This window comes from Ammospiza nelsoni, chromosome 6 (genome assembly GCF_027579445.1).
Source record: "Ammospiza nelsoni isolate bAmmNel1 chromosome 6, bAmmNel1.pri, whole genome shotgun sequence".
Lineage (NCBI taxonomy): Eukaryota > Metazoa > Chordata > Aves > Passeriformes > Passerellidae > Ammospiza > Ammospiza nelsoni.
In genome coordinates, this window is record NC_080638.1 from 16,355,421 (window position 1) to 16,377,968 (window position 22,548).

The 22,548-nt window shown below is 41.5% G+C and overlaps 2 protein-coding genes across 4 annotated transcripts in view; one reads left to right on the forward strand and one right to left on the reverse strand.

Moving 5' to 3' along the window:
• KCNC1 (potassium voltage-gated channel subfamily C member 1) overlaps positions 1-4,141 on the forward strand; it is a 121,269-nt gene extending 117,128 nt beyond the window's left edge. For both annotated transcript variants that reach the window (XM_059475342.1, XM_059475341.1), the window contains one exon: positions 3,960-4,141. In XM_059475342.1, coding sequence (XP_059331325.1) covers positions 3,960-4,141 — 182 coding nt within the window. The remainder of the gene's footprint in view (positions 1-3,959) is intronic.
• The window catches only part of SERGEF (secretion regulating guanine nucleotide exchange factor), a 141,526-nt gene that overhangs the window by 4,580 nt on the left and 114,398 nt on the right, over positions 1-22,548 (reverse strand). The window contains exon 12 of one of the 2 annotated variants that reach the window (XM_059475347.1): positions 18,795-18,967. The exons of the other annotated variant lie outside the window; for it this stretch is intronic. The gene's annotated coding sequence lies outside the window, so the exon portion shown is untranslated. Of the gene's footprint in view, positions 1-18,794; positions 18,968-22,548 lie in introns of those variants that run through there. 2 annotated transcript variants of the gene reach the window in all.

Consider the following 22,548-nt stretch of genomic DNA (forward strand, 5'->3'; position numbering starts at 1 on the left):
GAAATAGCCAGATGCTTGACTTGTGTCAGAGAAAGCAGAACGTGCAGAAAACACACCAAGTCCATCTTTTGGACAGCAGCATATTAACAAAACTTGGAGGTGGGCTGGACAAAATGAGCATGGTCAAAGTGGCCAGGAGGGAACAAGTGAGTGAATCACTGGCACAGATGTGAAAGTCAGTAAAGACTGAAGGTAATGAAGCATCTATTTCAAAAATTACATAAAAGGAGTATCTGCAGAGTTAAAGGCAGACCCTAAGAAGAGCTAATAGCTAGCCTCTGGACAAAGGGCACCATTTAATGGTTTTTTCCTTTTCCCATGTTCTCCTCCCTTTCTTTTTTCCTTTTCTTCCTTTATTTCTGATTGCTTTTATCCCCCAGTTTATTGCTGATAAAAACACAGAACCAGCAGCCCTATATGCCTTCAAAAGAAAATTCTGTTTCGATGTCTGTGCCAGACCTTCCCAGCATGGAAGAGCATTAGAAGGATGTGTATTAGAACATCTACAAATTGCTTCTAACAAAATTTAGACCAAGCACTGTAGCATGTTCTCAAACCAAAGGATTTGTGTTTGGTGAAGTGAGGGAAGATTACTCCATGTTAGTGGTTAAGTGAAACCACATATAATGTTGCATTTACTCTTCTCTTAAAACATGAGTACTCAAAGTACAAACCAAACCCACAGAATTCATATGGCAACACAGCAGAATCCCAAGGGAATTTCAGTTGCATTCACAGTGACTCTAATCAAAGTTCAGAGCCAGGTTAAGCAGGATTTTTCCAAAAACATTAAATATACAAGACAGAGGGACAACAAAATTCTGAGCAAATCTGTTTTGGTCAAACAACACAAGAAGGGGCTACTGCTCTCCTTCTGTCTGCAATAATTATCCAGGCTTTTTCTCAAGATAAGTGAAGTGACAACAACAATCTAGAGCTTCATTAAACTGGAGAAGAGTAAAATAAGTATTTCTAGGTAAAATAAAGCTGCAGAGATATAGTAAGAGAAAATTAGATAAGATAAAATAAGACTGGAGAGAATTCTGGAGAAAGAAGAGAATTAGAGTTGCTCCTTATTGCTGAGTGGAATCCTCAGATGGAAGAATCAATGTTAGCAAATAAGGCACTCTGGGTGAGATTCACTGCACTTAACTTCAGCCACCCAAAAAATCAAGCAACTTAGCTACAGATCAGTATGCTCTGTATTTCTCAAAAGCCAACAGAGATATCTGCATCTCTCCAGCAGAGTGAGAGATCCATCTCATGCAAACACTGGTGTGAAAATCAAATCTGTCTCACTACGGTGATAATAAAGGGAGACCAGGGAAGTCCCAGCCTTGGCATATCTATTTTATGCAGCTGAAGACAGGTCATATTAAATCACATCTTCACAACTGGTCTGAAGGCAAAGCAAGGAAAACTGGAAACAAGGAAGCTGCAAATATCACTGTAGCCTAGCTTCAGGCTACAAACAGTCTGCTTCTAAGCCAGCCTGTGGCATGGAGGCTTATCACTAAAATCTTTAAAAGCTCCTCTTTTCTTATTCTTCTTTCCCATTCCTTCTATCAGCAAATAAACAGAAGGTAGCCTTACAGACAAGCAAAGTATCTTGAAGTCAAGTTATTCAAGAGAGAGCTTCACATTTTAGGGAAATGTTAAAATGTTTTAGTACAGCTCTATTATATTGGCTATGTGCTCTTAGCAAAATTCCACAATACTTCAAATAATTACTTCTTTTTTTACCTTAAATTAGTGCTACTCTACTCTTTTGTTATAGACAAAGTTACAGTAGGTAGGAGACCAAAGCAGATCAAGTCACAACTCTTTAAACAGCATCAGGGCTGGACCACAAACAAAATTCAGGCATCTCAGCCACCTTCCCTTGATAATTTGAAAGCTGTAAAAACCTCTCAAAGAACAATGTAATACTACACAGAAGGAGATTTAGACTTTACTTCTCCCAGAGAGCTGCAAAACACAAATTACTATGTTTTTCTGGTTTTTTCAGGCCATCTGGTTGTTCAGGGTGTCACATAAAATAAAAGGCAATAAGCATCCCTCTAAACTTTTGTATTTTTAATAGCAACAACTCTGCCATTAGTGCAAAAGATCTGCAATTTTAAATTGTAAGAAACAGGCTTGATATAAAATTGCTTTCTGCAGAAAAACATGGAACTGTATTAGTAGTTAAAAGGGAAGTCTAGGCATTGTGCAAAATATCAACAAAGACAAAGCTTGGTAAGTGGAATGTATGATGGCATAATCTCAATACACAGCTGTACCTCCAAAACTAGGAAAGAACCATAAGAATCACATTCATTTTTTATTATGGAGACACATTTTCAAGGAGCAAGCTGTCATGTGCTCCAGGCAGCCCATCCAATTGCTGTTCAACCCACAGAAATGTGTGTCTGGCTTTCAAGGGAGTAATCAGACACATTGCAGTGCTAACACAATATACAGGTAAGAAACACCATACGTGTTTGATATTAAGTACACAGCCGTGGTGCTAAAGGCATGTTGATTTCAAAGTTAGCCTCCAGTCAACAACCTGCCCTCACTTCACCTTTACATCATTAGCAGCTCCCCTCAGGCAGTGGACCTAAACCACTCGAGTCCCCTCAGCAGAGGTTTTACACAAGTGAAAAGGGAGCTGACTTCAGGTCACATGTCTGTGGTTCATCCTGCCACCTGGAAAGAGCCACTTTCAATGTCCTCAAACAATTCATCACAGCAAATGCACAAAGCCTGCACTGTGTGGACATCTCTAAACTAATATGTTATGTGAACTATTATTTTTTCCCAGCAGAAGCCCTGGTTTGTTATAGGACCTTCTCTCCGGCTACATTTCTATCTTGTGCAATACAGCAGGGACTTCAAACTGGGTCACGGCCTCAAGGCCAGCTGTCAGAATATCCAATTACAATCCATAACCACCTACTGAAGAGAGTCAGAAAATCAAATTGAGAATACAATATGCCTAGTGGGAGCTTAGGCATGTGCAGTACTGCAAAATGCAGCAATGAGGCTACACATCTCCTTTGCACTTAAATTTCACTTGGGAAAGTCTAACTTCTAGTTTGTACTTCGATGTCAGTGTCTACCCCACAAACAGCAAACAAAAGAGCAGTACAGAGCACATCTAATCTTTTCTGTTTCATTTCCACAGCATATAAGTAGCCAGGAGTTACAAAATGGGAAGGGAAAGGAATCACGTCTATGATAATTTCCAAGGGAAATGTAGCCCATCTGCCACAGCCTGCGAACTGTCTGTGGAGAAGGAGCCCCACATCCAACAATGCAGAGAAGTGGGGAAAAACACAGTAAGATGTCACTTAGCAAAAAAAGCTGTAGCAGATCCATGCAAGCCTGCTGTGCATTTTCCTGTGCACTGTTTTTAGCATCAGGCAAATAACTGAGCCCACCCCTAGAGGAAGTGCTATCTTGCCAAATTACAATGACAATAGAAATTTTGTTCTGTTCTCGCAGGGCACTTCAAAGCAGGAGCTGAATGGCTCACTGTACAAATTAATATGTATCTATTTGAAAGAATCACTCCACATTACATCAAATAAACAGTTTAGGTTACCACTCAGTCTAGTTTATGATAGAATTTATTTTTTTCTTCTCAGCTATGCACAGTCATTTTGAACCAAAAAAAGAGGAAGAAATTTGCAAAATTATATCCTAGGATTTAAAAAACAACAGACTTGCAACTACAGATTTCTTGGGCAGATGCACCCGTGCAGTTTTGTGGTGAAACTGAAGCCCTGTAGGATGGAGATGGTTGCTTTGCTCTGTGTAGGTAGCAAGGACGGAAATCTACTGCAAGGATTATCTGCTCACATTTCTGTTTCCATGGGGAAACATGAATGGTATTAACTATGCCTAAAGCTCACAGGTGCTGCACGAGGTTTTTGTTTTGGTTTTACTCAAACTTGTCAATTCCTTCCCAACAGGAAAGCATCTCCAACTCAACACAGAACAAAACCTGGGCTCACGACTTTGTGCAAGACTGAACGTTACTGGTCCACTGACAATACATGAGGATTATATCATACACGAAGCAGCTGCAGTGCAGAGAGGATTAAGCATTAAAGATGCTTTTTTCTACACCTGTAGAAGACAAGAAAATCTTTGAATTTTGGTCACTTAAGTACAGGACAAACACCTGACAGAAATTAATTAATGGAGAGATTTGTCCTGAAGCTCTGACCGTGGCACTAGTGTCTGTTCCATCAGGATATCAGACATGGCAGAGAGTGATATTCATTCAGAACTTACATCCCTGCCTCTCACAGTGACAGGCATTCAATGTGTCACAATGCTTAAACTTTGTATGACCAGAACTAGACAATCACAGTCTCACCACAGAGCCAGAGACTGCAGTTTCATGACCCTCTGTACTATGTGAAACAGAACATGCAGAAAATAACTTACACCCAGTGCTTAGTAAGAGGTCCCCCACGCAAGGCAGAATGTCAGAGCTCATGTAGAAGAGCGTGAGTTATCCAAGTGTCCCATGGGACCATGTGGTGCCAGGGCCATTTGTGCCCATGCATTCTGGGCAGTAAAGCATTACCACCTCAAATTTGCACACACTTCAAACTGACCTAAGTGATGACATAAAGAAAAGGAGGGGACAGCTGTGATTCATCTGACCTACAACGTTACCACCAAGACCTAGAACGGAAGGGCATCTTCAGCGCAGGCCTAGGAAAAGTCATAGATGAACACAGAAGCAAGAATCTGAGAATCCCCTCAAATTGCATTCCAGACCTACATGTAGCTTTCACAGCACTAAGCAAATCAAAGAGCAGGAGAAAGGACAGTCAGCAGGATGAGCAGGCACATGCAGGTGAAATGGTGCTTCTTCCTACTTTGCTGGCCGAAGTCTAAAACAAGAGACCCCACTGGGCTCTCAGGAATTCTCTCATCAAGGAAGAACAGCTAGGGTGGAAAAGGATATTTTGGAAATGCTTTGGTGCTTAACATATTTCATACAGCGACCCTTTGTAGAACACTGGTCTATTTATAAGCATGAACTTTAAGGCAACCACACAGACCAGGCTATAGATGACTGTCAGTCCTTGGCAACTTATAGAAAATACTTATGATATAACAAAAACTGAAGAGATGGTCCATATGGTTACATTTACCTACAATTTCCTCTCTTCTGACTGCTATTCTCTTCCCTCTGAAGGGCTGTTTGCACTGAACAAAAGTGAGTGTTCTGGGATTTATCTCTGAAGGTATCTTTTTCTGCAGAACACAATTCTCCAACTCAGAACCAAGAATTTAAATGTGTAAACCTTCCACATGGACATCTTATGTAAAATAGCTTTGTGTTTAAATGGGCTTTAGTTTGAACTTCTCCCTTTCATTGTCCCTTAGCAATTTGCAAGGCTGCATTTTGGTCAAATTTCAAGACACACGATATGAATGTGCATTACTGTTGAGTGAAGTCTAAAAAAACTGCTTGTTGATATTAAACAAGTGAGGGCTTTTTCCCCCCACCATGCTTAACAAGTAATCTGAGATCAATTCCAGCAATCATAAGCTAGTGTTAGAAATGCAAAGAGAGAAATCAAGGAAACAAGTGGTGTTTGAGTTGCTGAGTTTCTGATTGAATTGGTAGATTTTCTCACTGCTACGCAAACATCGGCACAGAACAAAAATAGCTGCAGCTCAGTAGTGCTGATATTAGGATGCCTTATTTTGCAAAGTTTCAAGTTGTGATCTTGGTGTGTCACAATGGCTCAGATGGTGGCACCCCTGCAAGTGTCACAGTGCAGTTGTAACAGTGACAGCACTGTAATACTGCACTGTGAGAGCTTTAAAATACATAGCTCAATAAAAGCTGTAGCATAGCTGTAGTCAGAGAGAGTTCAGGGTGAACTAACCCTCCTTTCTGGGCAGGATTTGTGGATTGCAAGTTTCCTCTGTGCTGCAACTATTGTACTTGAGTTAACCCACTTGTACCTGGTTCAACTGTGCCTACTTGCACTGTACTGTAGTGCAAGCGCAGGTCTAATAAAACTCCTGTGGGTCATGTGCCTTGTCTTGTCTGTCTGTCTGTCTCAGTCTGTGCCTATTGTTACAGGGACTCTTATACTCGCCACTGTGTGGGAGTTTGAATGGGGTAACTCTAGACCTGCTCAGACACAACAAGGGTTGGGTCATTTGAGCACCTAGAAAAGGAGTCAAAAGTGGTAACATTCTCACATTCACACTGATGCCATTTGCAGCCACTGTTGCCCTCTGCCTCATACAATATTGTTCTGTGAACTAACAGGACCCATTTCAAAGAAGAAAACAGACAGCTGACAGAGCTATGACAAATGATGAAACCAAGCAATAAAAAAAACAGAAAAAAAATTCCCATGATTCAGACATCAAACACAAACCATAGAGAGGTTTACATCAAGTGTGTGCACCAAAGGCAAGCCATGCTTTCTCAGAAGAGCTGATGAAACACAATGCTCTTACCCAAGGTTGGCTGTGCATGGCTGAGCTGGTGCTCATTTCCAATGGCAATACTGAAGAAAAACAATTCAAAAAATCACCACAACTAAACCTCATACAAACTGAAAAGTATTAACACCACAAACTGCACCCTCAGTCTCATCCACACGGCTAAGCCATTAGTCTGATTTCTGCCAAGCAGCACCAAGTGGTCCGGCTCTTCCTATTTCTTAAGGGCTAGGAAAAGATCAGGAACTTCAGTCATATCACCGTGTTGAGAAACTTACACAAAGTAATGAGCCAAATAATGTGTACCAGATGGGATGCATGAATTTTCTCCACAGGTAAGCAATAGCTAGGGAGACCAGGACCATAGGAATAACAACTCTATTCTTTTAAATGTATTTTTAAAGCAAGATTTCACTTAGTGTCACATTTCACTAAGAATTCTGGGAAAAGTAAGCAAATGGTCAAAACTGGCTATGAAAGAAAAAGTGGGAGAACTCTATAGCCAGCTATAATTAAAAACAAGTACTATACCATTAAGAATTAAAAATGGTCAGGAAGAGAATCAAAGCAGACAGCCTCAAAAGGAAAGTGCCTATAAGGCAGGATTGGATCTGCTTCTCCAATCATCATTTCAAAATCATACACGACTATTGAGTGAGGTCTGGGGAATTGCTTGTTGATATTAAGCAAAGAAGAGTTCTGCCATCAATACGTGTTAAAACCAAAGGCGAGTTTGCTTAGATGGAAACAGCTTTTGACATCACTTCTGGTGCAGAACAGAGATTCTGGGCAACATGTAAAGCATAGCTTGCAAACTTTTATCTTTTTTTATCTGCATGGACCAATTTTACCCTATTCTCTATTACTTTTATTCACTGAACTATTTCATTACAAACCCATAATTCTTGATGGAGAAAACAAAGCTTAAATTTCAAAACCAAGCTGGCAAAATACGACCACTTCAAGCAACACCCAGGGCTAAACAGATCCCAACCCTGAGTGGCCCAGAGCAGATTATGGGTGTGCATTTTTTACATATTCAGGCCAGGTAGTCAGAAAATAACCTTGCTGTAGCCCAGCTTCTTCATATTTCTACTTTCACCCTCCTCTGTGGGTCAGATATCCACACATTCACCCTTCACATCCTTCTTACCTAATCTTCCCTAGAAGTGCACAAGGCAAGGAGAAAAACATTGGCACAATTTGGGATGCCACTGGGTGGGAAGTGACACCATTTCAGTTGTTCTGATTAGGAAAGGCAAAAAATATCCCTTACACATAATGTTCAAGGTACATTTTGGGGACACCTCACCACTGTGCCTCCATCAGTAGAAGACTCACCTAAATTCTGAAGTGGGGGTAGTTCCTTAAGCAGAGAGAATATATCAAGTCAGTCCTTGGAAGAAAGACGAGCACAAAACAGTGTCCTGAGATGAAAAATTCCTGCAACCAACGCTGTGAGATGTTTGCTGAAAGTTTCTGCTCTGCTACATTTTTTGGGTGCTGGCAAATTAGCTGTACAGAAAACAGCATTCACGCATCAGGTGCAAGGATCCAAGGCTGGAAAGTAAAATCTGTCTTTGGCACCACAACAGGGAGAACAGCTGATGGGCAGAGGGATTCAGAGGCACCATGCCAGCTCCAGAAGGTTGGAGACCAGAATGGACAAGGCAAGCTGGGTCCCTGAGACGCCGCTCAGCACTTTCCCATCTGATCCTCTGCATAACCTCAGGGAGAAGAAGAAACTAGCTGGACTGAAGACAGAAATATCTGACACCACTTTGGAAGGATTATATCTACCAGAGACATGGAATAACAAAGTATTCTTCAAAAGAAAAAAGATAAACAAAACAAATACTTCAATCTCTGAAATAATATTTGACCAAATTAAAAATTCAGGAGCTTTGCTCTCCTCACTTGGAGGAAACAGCAGCACTGGAAATGTGAGGTCTCCATACATTAGCCTAACTGCTCTTTCCTGTGTCCATGCAGAAAGCCAGTTTCTTCCATTTTATATTTGGCACTAGACTAATTACACAGCAGGAGCAGACATAGAAGGCAGCCTAGAAAGAAAGGGAGGCAGAAAAGGATTAGGTAGATTTTAAAGCCACATTTGGCCCTATAACAAATATTTATCATTACTCACAGAGAAAAAGCAATAGCATGATAACCTTTAAAGCAATAGATAATAATACTGAGAAAATAGTGTAAAAGACAAAAATCCAATCAAGCTCAAACTTCTAGTAAAACAGTAAGCTTCAGTACGCAGCAAGAAAAGCAACAGATGACATGCTTGCATGTCCACAGGACTGTGTATATAACATCCAAACAAATGAACATTTTACAAAGTAGTTCTCACTAACCTGCAACAGGAATATGAGAGAAGCTGAATTTATTCTTTACACTGCTGGAAAACAGAACAACCAAATATGAAAACAACAAAGCCAGACAATATTGAGATGTTTTCTTAAATCATTTTGAAATGTTTGTTTCTCTTCTCGTAATAACTTAAGGCCTGCTGAACACCAATCATGAAAATATTCCTTGTACAGTACAGCTAAGAGATCCTTACTTTACAGGCTCACTTACTAATAGAACTGTAGTTCTGTTCATGGGTGAACCAAAATGCAATTCTCATGATTCTGGAAAATGAACTCCATCTCAGTGAGACCCAATAGATGGAAGTTTCTTAAATCTATTCAAGAACAGATGAAGCAAGAATAAGAATTTTAAGCGTTCAATCAACCTAGCAGAAGTGATTCATGTTCCAAATTAATCTAAAGATTTAAAAATGCTTGAATTCTCTGATTTAGACCCTTTTCATTTCTTTTAAATTTTTTTTTCTTGGGGGGAGAGGGAGGAGGCACTAGCAGCATTTTAAAGCTCTCTGTAATAATTACTGACACAAAAAGGTCAAAAATAAAAAAATACTTTAAAATACTACAAAGGATACAAGAACCATCCAGGTCAAATAATTTCAAGATGACCATAGCTAACCATGTGTCTTTTTTTTGGTCCAAAACCAAATATTAAAAAGGATTAGAACATGAGTGGCAATACTACTTAATATTTGTGTTTGCAAAATATTTCTATGTACACATACAGACATGTAGTCTACGTATAACTAGGGATGTTTGCTAAACAGATTTCATGCTTTCAGACCCTGCATAGACAGCAACAACGTGATTTCTGTCATTTGTAGCACAACATGATCTCTGTCTCTGCACACATCCCTCTGCAGATGTTCACTGGTGTTTTGGAGTACCTGAGTTTCTACAAGTGGGATTAATCTTGCCCAAGCCCAAAACATCCATGGTGTATGTACCTGTGCATGCACACAGACATCCTCCACAGAGGAATCGAAATCATCTCACACTCCAGTGACAAACAGGCTGTTTTAGAGTGGAGTTCATCTCACCCAAAGCAAATATTTGAAGTGAAAACCAGCATGCTTTTACCCATCTCTTCCTCTTCACTGCCTACAGATAGCTGACTGGCTCAGGCAGAGTTTCAAGTCAAAGCAAGCAGACCTTGCCCCAGACGCCCAGCCCAACCTGCTCTACAAACTTGCTGCCAGGAGACACTAAACTTTCTGAAAAATTAGATGCTTCCCAGGCAAAATCAGAAACCCACTGACATTTCAAATCTTTAAACAATTTTGAACATACTTATGTAACCTGTCCAAAATGTCATCTATGCACAGAAAACTCTAAATGTTGTCAACCTAACAAAACCTTCTATAGCAAGACGGTGAGCTCTGCATTAGGAGCCCCTTCAGCACCAAGCTGTGCCCTCCTATTTTTACTGCATCTTTGGTATCTTTAGCTCATTCAAATATATACCAAAGGGACTTCCCAAGCTTTTTCAGCTACCTGATGGATTGTTACACATTTCTGCATGAGAATGCCTATTATTATGGAGGAAACACATTACATTGGAGTAATTTCTTAAGAAATGGGAATTATTCTTATTTAAGTAGTAGCTATTGCTTCAAACACTTTAAATTACTGTGTTGAAATATGGTTTGAATACTCTTGGTTGCTCTGATTTTCAACACCTTCTCTCCTAGCCAGCATGTCTTGCTGAAAGGTTGCTCATGGAATTGTTTACTTTGCAGCATGAAAGGTTATCTTTTTCAGAAATTTCTTAGGAAGTCTTTCTAATTAATTAGTCTACAGTTCCCACAGCGCTTTATTGAATTCAATTCTTTTTTTTTAACTAGGTGTTGTGGGTTTTTTGGCTTGGTTGGGGTTTTTTTATTTGTTTTAAAAAGCTCCCAAAGCTCTCTCAGGCTGAAATATTTCTTGCTTTCTCTGCAAGAGATGCTTTTTGGATGCTTTTGCTACTGAGAAATTTTCTTGGCTCTCCAGGGGACAATTAAACAATGACAACATTGTATTCAGCCCAAAGCATAATTCTATTTTTGAAAGTTTCATTTGACTAACATGATACTGACCACAACTTTCCATCCACAAGGCAATGTAATTTAAGTTCAGCCTCATGTCAGTGTGCACTGGCTCAACCCAAGTCCCGGAGGTGCAAAAACTGCTTAGCTGGCAATGTGATTAGGTAACCAGTTCTCCTTCAGCCTGGCTACATGGATGGGTTCAAAGCTGCTTCTCCAACTGGTAATCAGCAAAGGTCTTAACAGGATTTAAGAAGCAAAGGCAAGCCTTGATGGGAAAGGCAAAGGGGACCAATTTCTTATCCTTGAAATGAAAAAAGAAGCCATGAGGAAAAAAGTTTGAGTGCAACTGAAAGCAAAACCCTGAGTCATGACTAATTCCTTCATTTCCAGCTGTTTCCATTACTGACGCTTTGCTCCTTTTAGCCGTGTGACTCCAAACTTTCTCATTACAGAGGAAGAATTGCCCTGCACAAAGCACAACTACAATCCTCCCTCCTGAGCTCTGAAGGGATCTGGTCAGACCTTCCCTCTGACAAATGGCAGAAACCATCACAAGAAGCAGCAGACAGCAGGGGACTTAACCTCTGAGTGCAGCATTACTGGCTAAAGGCTACTCACTGACTCTGCTCTTTCTACATTTCCCCACCTCATTGCAGCTACTTTAGGTTGTTATCTCTTCAGGCCAAGGGTCTACTGCATGGTCTCCTCTCACCTTGAGCCCACAGATGTTCTGTAATGAAAATAAATAATGAAAAAGCTCTAAAAATCTCTATTGTATTTAATCATCCATGGATGATTTAGATTTTAGATTCACAGTGCTCTGTAAATCTGGAACTTGAGAAAAGAAATGAAAATAAAACCCCAAAGTGAAGGTGTTGTTTGGTTCACCTGTGTTTAAAATACACTTGAAAAAATGAACAGTCAAATTTAACATAAGACATTATGCACTTAATTATCCTTTCTCACATGGTGACTGACATGAAATAAACCCATATTACTTTATTCAGTTGTGAAAAGAACTTAAGGAAGGAATCATTAAGGCAAGGGTGACTTATATAGGCCTGCTTTTAAGGAATGATTTCCTTGCAAAATGCTCCTCAGTGCTTTTTTTCCCCATCTATAGTCCAGGGATATCTGACTATCCCAGGGAACATTTTAGAAGTTCACTATTTACAGGAGTAATTCATACAACATCCTTAAATTAATGGCCATTCAGGACAGAGGAAAGAAAATAATACAAAGTGAAAGCAGAACTAGTTAAGCACAGAGAAGCCATGCTAAAAGCCATTTGAGGGCTCCTGAATGCATATGGGATCTGTTGAGACAAAAAGCTATTGCTAGGAGTCAGCGTTGATTTCCACACTTGTGCTGCACACACCCTGAGGATTAAGTGAAGCACGGAATTCCAGAGTGAGGAGAAGAGCAGCATCCTGAGAGCGTGACACTTCTGCCTCTGTGGAGGGTACAGCTCACAGGGCTGTAAAAGGCATCTTCCTCCTTTTTTTATGGAGACATCATCTATGAACTGAGATGCTGTTTAATTCATTTTGGCACTTATTTCTTACCTTCCTCTTTCTGTGTCCAGCACCTCTTTCCCCCTGAAAATATGTCTTTTGTTTGCTCTCCCTGCTGTCCTCATCCATGCAACATTTCTGCAGACCTCTGCATGAAGACAGCATTAGCTGAAAATGCATCAGTGCAACAGAGAATCTGCTTGGTACCTGCTCACCAGGAGCATCTCTTTTAATCTTTCTCTGCCAATAAAGGATTTTAGGGGATTGCAGGTGGTTTACTTTCTGTGCAGGAGGCTAAGAGCCGCACTGTGTAACTATAGCGACAACTACCGTGAAAGCTCTCGATTTTAATTGACACGCCTTGCAACACCCCATGGAAAAATTTATACAATTAGAGAAACAGAAAATTAAACATCCTAAAGGCCAAAGGAAAATATTGTGGTGATCTGCATCTCCATGCATTGCTTAAATACTTCCTCGTGGCAATTTGCTTCTTTTACTGTATAGCGGTAACATTAAAATAGCATTTTAAAATTCGCAGTTTCAACAGTGATTTAAGCCTTCACAATGCCAAAACAGAAGATACACTTGCAATCAGCTCAGGAAACACTATAGCACATTGCTGTATTTGACAAAGATTCATCACTGGGAAACTGACACTACATAAATGAAGAGAAGAATAAGGTGCACACATTTTTACACAGAGTAACAAACATTTGCATAGGGATATACTGAATTATTCATCTCCGACAGACAAGACAAAAGACACATCTTTCTAAAAGGCATTTCTCTATCCAAAGGATATGCATTTTAAAGGATTTTCCTCTGCTCACAGCAGTTGAGAACTGTGTGAAAATGATACTGAGATCCTTTGTCCCAGTCTTAAGAGTTCTGTGACTTGATAGACAAGTTTGACATTCCAAATCCAACAGAACAATTTTAAGCTCACAGCAAAATATGAATATGCTGCAGTCTGAAATTGCCTCAAATATCCTGGAAAGTTACCAAATCACTTATGTCAAGCTTGAAAATGCCACCTCTAAATGTGCTTCCAAGGCCATGATCCACCGTGCTGGAAAATTGATCCTTGCCAATGGCCAACATTTATATCCTTAACCTTTACTACATTGCTTCAGTTTTCTCCAACAGCTTCAACAATATGAATCCAAAACACTTCCAAAGATTTTAACAATTACCACCAGACTGAGAGCTAGACCTGCAAAAACCTTGACGTTATTGACAAAGTGGATTTGCATGGTCACAGGAATTGCCAGTTTTGCAGTCAAGGAATGGGACCAAAACACTTTACCCCAGCTGCCAGGTCTCATTTCCTGCTCTGCTGCCACGATTTATTTCTCTCAAAAAAGCACAATAATCACAACTACTTTTTTATTTTAATCATCATCCAAAATGAAAATATTTAATAGCAAGGTTTAGGGAAAATACTGAGCTGTTAATATAGCTCTACTGAATCTAATACTCTTGCAGTACACAATGCAATCCTGGCAGCCTGGAAAGGATGAAAATGATGTGTTGCTATGGAAACAAGAAGGCACATGTTTAGGTTGCTCATCCCTGAAGAGTTGCCCCACCAGTATCTTAAAGTCTGCTAATAAAATTTTAATCAATTATTAGAATAAAGTGAATTTTACCTCCTGTTGGACACCAGAATCTTGGTTTACATACTGTCATGCTCTTTTAATGTTCCCTGCATCCAGCTATGCTCTACAACATTAAGAATTAATTTATTCACAAACAATGTTAGCATGCACTTTTCTAGTTCAGCTACTTAAAATGGTTATTCCACACAGCAATAGATACCAGCTTCCCAAATTAAAATCCTGTGCATGTAGGAAGTTGCTTTTTAATTTATTAATCAATATGCCCTACCTCCTCCTCCTCCTCCTTCAAAAAAAGCAACCACATCAACTCAATAAATCAGGTCTTTGATTATTACTGGCTTAAGACCATTGACCAGGGATATGCCCATTAAGAATGTGACAATTAGCCCAGTGCCAGTGTTGTCACTCACCAGACACACTAAACATCTGCTGCTTCCTAGAAATTATAGCTTCCATCTAACCATGACATACCTGCAGACAGATCTTTCAAAACATTGGAGCTTACAAAGTAAAAATGCATTTCCAGACAGCCAAACAGAAAACAGGCCAAGTTATTTGCTGGCAAATCTCCACTTATTTCACTATAATCATAGCAGAGCATCTGGCTCCAAACATGCAGCCACTAATTATCTGTACAGTTAACTATGTCAGTACACTTATTTGTTATTATACTGGGAAATCAATAAGCAAGACTTGGTTAATGCTACTATTACTCTATTAAATCATTCTTTACAAATAACTGAGGACAATGTTAAGACTACCAGTATGGTAATAAACAGTTAACAAGCTCTCTATTCTGGATCACAAAACAGCAAAGCAAAGCTGAAAAGACAAGAAATCCATACTGTGAACAAACAGGTGCATTTTTTTCTCTAATGTAGTTGTGGTTTAACTTGGCAGGCATTCCCTCACTGCCCCCCAGTGGGATGGGAAAGAGCACTGAAAACCTGTGTCACGAGATAAAGACAGCTTGATAGGACAAAAAAGGAGGAAAGAATAATAATAATAAAAGAAGAATACACAAAAACAAGTGATGCACAATACAAGTGCTCACCACCCCCCAGCTGATGCCCAGCCAGTCCCCTAAGCAGCAGCAGCTCCCCTCCCAAATTTTTGCTGAGAATGATGCCATATGGTATGAAATATCCTTGTGAGCAGTTTGGGCTGGCTGTCCCTGGCCATGGCCCCTCCCAGCTCCTTATGCCCCCTCTCCCAGCCTACTCAAAAGAACTAAATCCTCAGTGTGTTATCAACATTTTTCTCATCTGAAATCCAAAACACAGCACTTCACCAGCTACTGGAAGAAAATTCACTATCCCAGCTGAAACCATGACAAGAGTCATACATTATAAATTATTATCTTAAAATTTTAATTAATTTCCATTCATGTATACAATATTCCTCTGTTTCAGCATTCCTGGTAGGACTCCAGTGGTTCATTCAGACAAGTCATTCAGGAAGAAAACCAACTCTCAGACCTACCAACCATAAATCTTTACTGCACTGAGATCTTGAATCAGAATATTGGAAGTACCAATGTCAGAAGAGATATGAGTGACAGCAGGAACAATATGTCCTTTAAAGAAGCCAGACTTATCTGGTTTCAGCTTCAGAGATATCAAGTAGGGGTGATTTTCCATACTCTGCTCCCAGAACACACCAGCACTGTCAAGAATATGGCTGTCTGTATCCACTGTTATACTCAGGATTCAAGTGTTCTAAAAAACCCCTGAAACTAATCTCCTGATCAACTGTACAAGATTTTTAAGGTGTTAGTTATTTTTAAACTAAACTTGAAATACACTGATTTCCTCCAATAACACTCCCATTTCCTTTTCCTGGCTTTGTAATTAACATGAAAACATAATAACTGCAGGCACAGCCCTCCCCCAAACCAGGATCCCACTGTGTAAGCATTACGCAGTAGCTATATTTCTTCTTCCCCTAAGGTATCCACTGTGATATTTTAAAAGATTTATTTGCTTACAGCTAAACAGATGATATTTACTCACATTACAAAACTCCTGTCATACAACTCCAGCATTATTTAACCACCTTCTCTTAGGAGACAACCAAGGACAGCAGGTCAGGACAGTGACACGCTGTCTTGGAAAGGCTCACACAAAGTACACGCACATTGTCCCTTCTCCAACCATGCAAAAATAACCTGAACAAAACCATTATCCAGTTTCATCAGCAGTGCAATATACAACCAAATTTCTGAGTATTTTGCTAAATAAGTACGTTCATTTACCCCTTCAGCAATAAAAAGCAGGATCTCAGCAGTACAGCAGTTCCCCTTGGCTCAGAAGGTCAATATGACAGTACTCCATTCCTGTTACTTTTTAAGGGTTTAGCTGCTGCCTGGGCATCTCCACTGGCTACCAAACTATTTCCAAATGTCCTTCCACCCAGGCATCTGTCTCTCCAAAATTTTGGAGACAAACAGCCTATGGGAAAGTGAGAATGACATAGTGACATTTGGAGTACAGTGCCCCCAGCATCCCTTCCTCATGAAAGTTCCTTTTAGTCGTGACACTTGAGCTAATTTATGTCATTTTATTGCCTGAAAGCCAGTGTGGCCTAACCACTTTCCTCTTTTCCATGTCTGTATTTTAAACCCAACTTACTGTTCAGAACTTTGATGGATCCCAGGCAAGAACAGCTTCAGGACATGGAACAATTTAGTCTGAACCTCTGGAGATTGTCTGCTTAACCTCTCTGCTTGAGTGCCTACTACTACAACTACTCCCATGCCTTGAAATTTCTGCACTGCTATCTTAGACTTTGCACCAGGCACAGTACCCAGAGAGACAGCTGGATGCAATTGGGTACTCTGAGGCAGCTTAAGGTTTGCTCATCTCAACCAAATTTCCCATTTTTCCAAACTTGTGGGATCTTGCTTTTCCTCCACTCACACTTCTCTCCAGACAAAAATCCTCATTCTTGCTGAGAAACTCAGTGTTACTCTGCAAAAAATCCTATGCACTAGCCAGCTCCAAAATAGTGTAATTTTCAAAAAGGATTAGATTTTCAGCTCTTTTTTCTTTACTTTAAAAAGCACACATACAGCTACTTTCTGCAGATGGAGTAAAACATACCATGTGAATATGACAGATTGGCTTTCTCATTGGACACTGAAGGGTTGCTATGATTCAGACATTATGCTTTAATATTTAAACTTCCACAAGCTGCAGATATGCTGATATAAGAACAAACGTCAGAAGGCTGACGTTTCTGAGATCCATCTCAGAAAAAGGTCAACTACACACTCTGAAATCAGGTTCTGTTTCTGTCCATTGGAATTTGACAGATTTCAGCCACTTGGGTAAGAAAAGATTGCCAAAGAGGAATCCAGCACCACAGTGCAGCTTTCAAACACTCATGAGGAAAGACTATACTGTCATTTCCTTTGTCCTTACTGGGAGATGTAAGAAATAGCAAATTGCTTTATTTATATACATTGGGCCCCTGGGTTCCTTTGCTTCCAAAGTCCTCTTTTTACACAGATCCACATTTATTTACTGCTTAAATTTTGCAATAATACCATACTTCTTGACTCCTCACCGGAAATTTACTCTGCAGTGTTATTTTTGCCTTCTCTAAAATTTGGCAGACCTGTCAGACTAGGAGATTTCACAAGCTCCCCATAGCTCAGGGCATCAGAACCATGAGGCCTCAATGTGTTTGGGTTTGATTTGGGTTGGGAGTGGTTATTCTTCCTTTTTTTCTTGATGAGAGGACCCTTTATGCTGATTCTAGGCCTAAATACTGCATCCTGAGCAGCACGACAACCGGGGAAAACAAGATCTACAGTGTCAGCCACTTACACGTGTTCTCACGTAGTCACCATCTGTCTGGTAGTCCCAGAAGTCAGCAGCTCCTATCACAAAAAGCACTGTCATATTAAACACCCTGCTGACACAGAGACCACAGAGTGAGGGACTGAGCCTTGCTGGCTGCTGAGCCATCAGGTTATGGCCTCAAAATGTACCAGCACAGAAGCTCTAAATGATAGTCCTTCAAGGTCTTTTCCTCCTCTTCCTTCTCCCAGCTACAGGCTTCGCAATGATGATGAAACTGCTGCAGCTCACATTGTATAAGTTTCCTAAATAACTGCAATTTTACAAACTTGCAAGTCTGCAAACATCTCTTATTGCAAGACATGTTGAGAGGATAAAAAAAACCCACTGAAACAAAGGTTACAGTGCTTGTCAAAATAAGCCATTTGTCCTTCATTCAGTGAAGTGCCTAATGGTTAGGTGAGTTAGAGGACCAGGGAAGCATTTTGAAATGCTGGAAGGATTGTCTCCTGGGCTCCTACAGAGGAGCAATGCAAACTCTGCCATGTGGTAGGATGCAGTTTGCTTTCCATGGCTTAACTGTCCTAAGCACAAGTGAGTGGGGAAGCTCTGACCTTGATATCTCATCCATTTCCAAGGTCTTAAACAATAGACTGAGCCCTTCAAGAACATATTGCTTAAGCCCTGGTACTGAGAGAAAAAAAGTCTTCTTGTCCAACCTATCACTACAGGACCATAATGTGTAGTCCCAGTGAAGGACTTGGGACTGTAAACGGCAGAACACAGTCAGAAAAATTTCTGTCATCTCCAACAGGAAAAGGCACAAGCTCAAAAGAGATAACCTGTTCACTCCTACATATATACACACATACCCAAAACATCTAAGTATAGGTTTAAATCAAAATATGGACATATCAAACCATTACTCCTTGGTACAACATCTTATTTGCCTTAAAAGAAACCAGAAATTCTTCACATCTGTGTTATTTGTGAGATTTTAGGCTTCATCTTATTGTGTCAATTTGTATCCCAGGAACAAGAGATCTTGACAACCTCCAGCTTCATGCTTGGGTTGATCTTGCCAGCAGAGATGATGATGATGTAGCATTTGCATTCTGTAATTCCCTTCAGCAGATAAGTAGATTTCTGTTTTTACAGAAATACACCAATTATTTTAATGCTATGTATACATACACATTTTTTCTAAGTCTGGTTCTGAAACACTTAAATCTACTCATAAACATAGAATGAATTTTTCTCTAGGCATACAGTTCCTTTTCTAGCAACTACTATTTGAAAACTGAATTGTGAAGTGCCCTTCTTCCCTTCTCCCTTTCCAGCCTCACCAAGGGAGCGTGGTAGAGCACTTTGCTCATGGAGGTATCACTGAATATAATTGTTTCAGTAACAAGAAGCTCGTTTCCCAAAAAAAATAGCCCAGCAACAGAAGTGTCGGCATGGAGACACAAGCAGAGAATCCTGGAAAAGCCTCCGAGATTGTTCTGCCAAGTTTCACACTTGGATCACTGAGCTCTCAGCTCCCAAGATGACCATGATAGCAAACACTTCAAGCAGTGCCAACCTGCTGTGACCTAAAGGTCACCTCAGAGCAGTACAAACAGTACTGAAATACTAACAGTATTTCTCTTTTGGTAGTACCAAAAGGGCCCCTGATGGGAATACCAGACACTGTAATGCCCTATGTTCTCAACAACCTTTTGTTCAGTACATTGAACAATGACTGCTGATAATTAGTGATTGAGAACCCACTTCCTTGTTAATACAGCAAGAAAGCCACTGCACTTCACACTGACACAAGGGCTGGGTTGCCAAGGGGCTCAGGGCAGGTGGAGCCCACCAGAGGAATTGTGTCATGTTTCTCCAGAGGCAGCCTTTTGACACGAGATCTGTCACTGCCTGGAGCACTGCCCTGCCCTCCACACATGGCTGCACTCCCCTGAGGTAAATCCAGCCTTGTTCCTGGAACTGCTTTCTGGGCTGCACAAAGCAGCACCATCAGACTGCCAGACCCAAAGGAGATGAGGCCACCGCAGGATAGGCAGACAACCATGGACACTGCAGGATAAGGGGCAGAACAGCAACACACTCAGACCTCCCTGGCTGGAGAGACACACACAGGACTGGCTGTGAGCAAGAAGCAATTCAACACTGTAATATCAGCTCAGAGAAGCAGCAGGAGATGAGCAGCCTTCCTTCACACCGCAGGGGATCAGAGATAATTCTGAAAATGGAGACAGATTCAATTTAATATAGCAAATTAAAGGGAAAAAATTGGGTCAATCTGGTATGCACATGGCATTCTCATTGATGAAACAAGTAGACAACAAGATTTTTACAGAGGTCTCCAGAAATGAGCAGCACCCAGAAGCTCAGCAGATGGCCTTGAAAAAGCGGCCTGTTCATTTCAGAGTCCCACTGGGAGCTGAGCCCTTTCAAAATAACTGGAACAGTCCCTAGATATCAAGCAACCACCAGCAAAGGAGGTGAATTTGCTTTCACAGCATTTCCTCTGGCTCATTCCAAGTTTTCCCTACTCATTTGTGTATTTCCAATTAAAATACCATTCTTATTTTCCTAACTGGTTCCCCAGTTAGCAGCAGGGGAGGAGAAGCATAAAAACAAAAGCTCTCAGTGATACAGCCTCAGAAATGCACCCAAATGTGCAGCTCCAGGGCTCTGACACAGCAGGGCTGAACAAGCTGCTCCTTCCCCTGACATCCCAAGGACAGGGGGGGTACATGGGGCTGTGCATTTGTATTCCCTGCCACCACCTGGGCCTGGCCTTCCTCCTCGCTCCCCCCAGCACAGACATCATCTCATCAATGGGGAGATGACCTGTGAGCAAACTGCATTGCAGCCTGCACTGCCTGGGCACCCAGCCCAAGGTGAGCGAAACAACACGGAGCAGAGCAACACCAACACCAGACATGTCCAGCTCCTGACATGCCTGCCTGTTGAGACACACTCTGCTGCTCTAAGGAATCAGCAGCAGATGCATAATGCTGCTGCAACCTCCATAAACACCCTTTGTCTCTGCTGTGTGTGTAGAGCCAGAGTGCCGGCTCATTTTCACTTCCAAAAAAAATAATAAAGGAAGAGAAACAGATGTATCAGTAGCAAAGTATTTTCCTGCGCCCAGCACAAATCTGGTATCTCCCACTGACCACAAATACAGAAAAGAAAGTGTCTGGGAGAGAGAGGATAAGTCTTTGCAAACTGTCTAATTTTCATTTGGAACTGAAGGGAGCACTCGTTGAGAAAAAAAGGCAGAGGAGATAAAAATCAAGAGATGGTGAAAGCGCATTCATAAAGGGCACAAGGAAAAGGGGGGAGGAAATCAATCACAAGAACAGACAAGATCAAACAGTAGCACACCAGTAACAGCAGTATTTCCTCGGGAAAAAAAGCTGCAGGATGAAGAGGCAGCACAGCACCACGCCGTGAGGAGTGCTGCTCTCCTCACCCACTGCATAGAGAGAGTTGTTCTTTCTCCATAGCAACAAGATACTTAAAAGCCAATCTGGAGACTGAAGACCAGCTCAAAAACAAAACACAACATGTATCAATTTATTATCTCTATTTTAAGCCTCAGCTGGGAAGTACACAGGATAGCATTTGTTTAGCCCGAGGAAGCATCTTCATGGAAAGCTCTCTCCTCCCTTTATACCTCCCTGCCTCAGAAGCAGCCCTCGGTGTGCAGCAAACTGTGGCACTTTGCACGGCCCCTGCTCCCTGCTAATGCCAAAGCCATCAGGCACAAACACAGCCCGAGGTGCTCCCAGCTGGAGCTATCCACTGCTGCCTTTTGCAGGGACTGCAGGCAGGCATCCATACCTCCAAACTCTTCTCACAGGACTCCGGGAGCGGAGGGAAAGGAGGAGGAGTTGCAGCCTTTTGCTGCAAAAAAACAAACAAAAAAAACCCAAAACCCCCACAACAACAACAAACCCAACAAACATACTAATAAACAACCAAAAGTCCCTAACTTGCTGTTTAGTAGTTACCAGCTCAAGTGACTGATTGCAAGGGCTCAGCATATGCTCTTATCTTGTCCTTGAAGTCTGCCTATACCTGCTTGGAAGCAGCTCAGGCACCTGAATGACTCCAATAAAGCCATTATGCTGACTGCACTGGCAGGGCTCTGCTAACATTACAGACCTCACCTCCTGCTCAAAGGCACCGATGGAGCCTGCACGGCACATTCTAGAATGCATCAGGATTACCTAAGAAGCCCATCAAGTTTTAGGTGAATGGACCATGCCAAAAAAGCTGCAGAGCAGCTGGGTTTTCACTCCTGGCCTGGCTTTAGCTGAGCTGCTGGGATGAGCTTCCCCTAGTCCCTTCCTGCAGAGAAGGAGCCCACAGCAGCATCAGAGATACCCACAAGGAGCACAGCTGAGCACCAGAGCAGCATTGCCCGTGCTCAGCCAGGAGAGCTCCAGGGGCAGCTGGGCACAGGGCTGGGCAAACAGGGCCACTCTGGTGCAGCCACTGTCCCCAGGGCACTGCAGGAGCAGCTGGGCACACAGGGCTGGGGCAATCAGGGCCACTCTGGTGCAGCCACTGTCCCCAGAGCACGATGGCACTGCAGGGGACAGGGCAGTGCAGAGAGGTGAAGTGTTTGCACAGCACCTGAGCAGGGAGGCTTTTGCCCAGTGGAAAAACAAGAACATGCTGAGGGTTTGGAAATGCAAGCTTAACAGTCT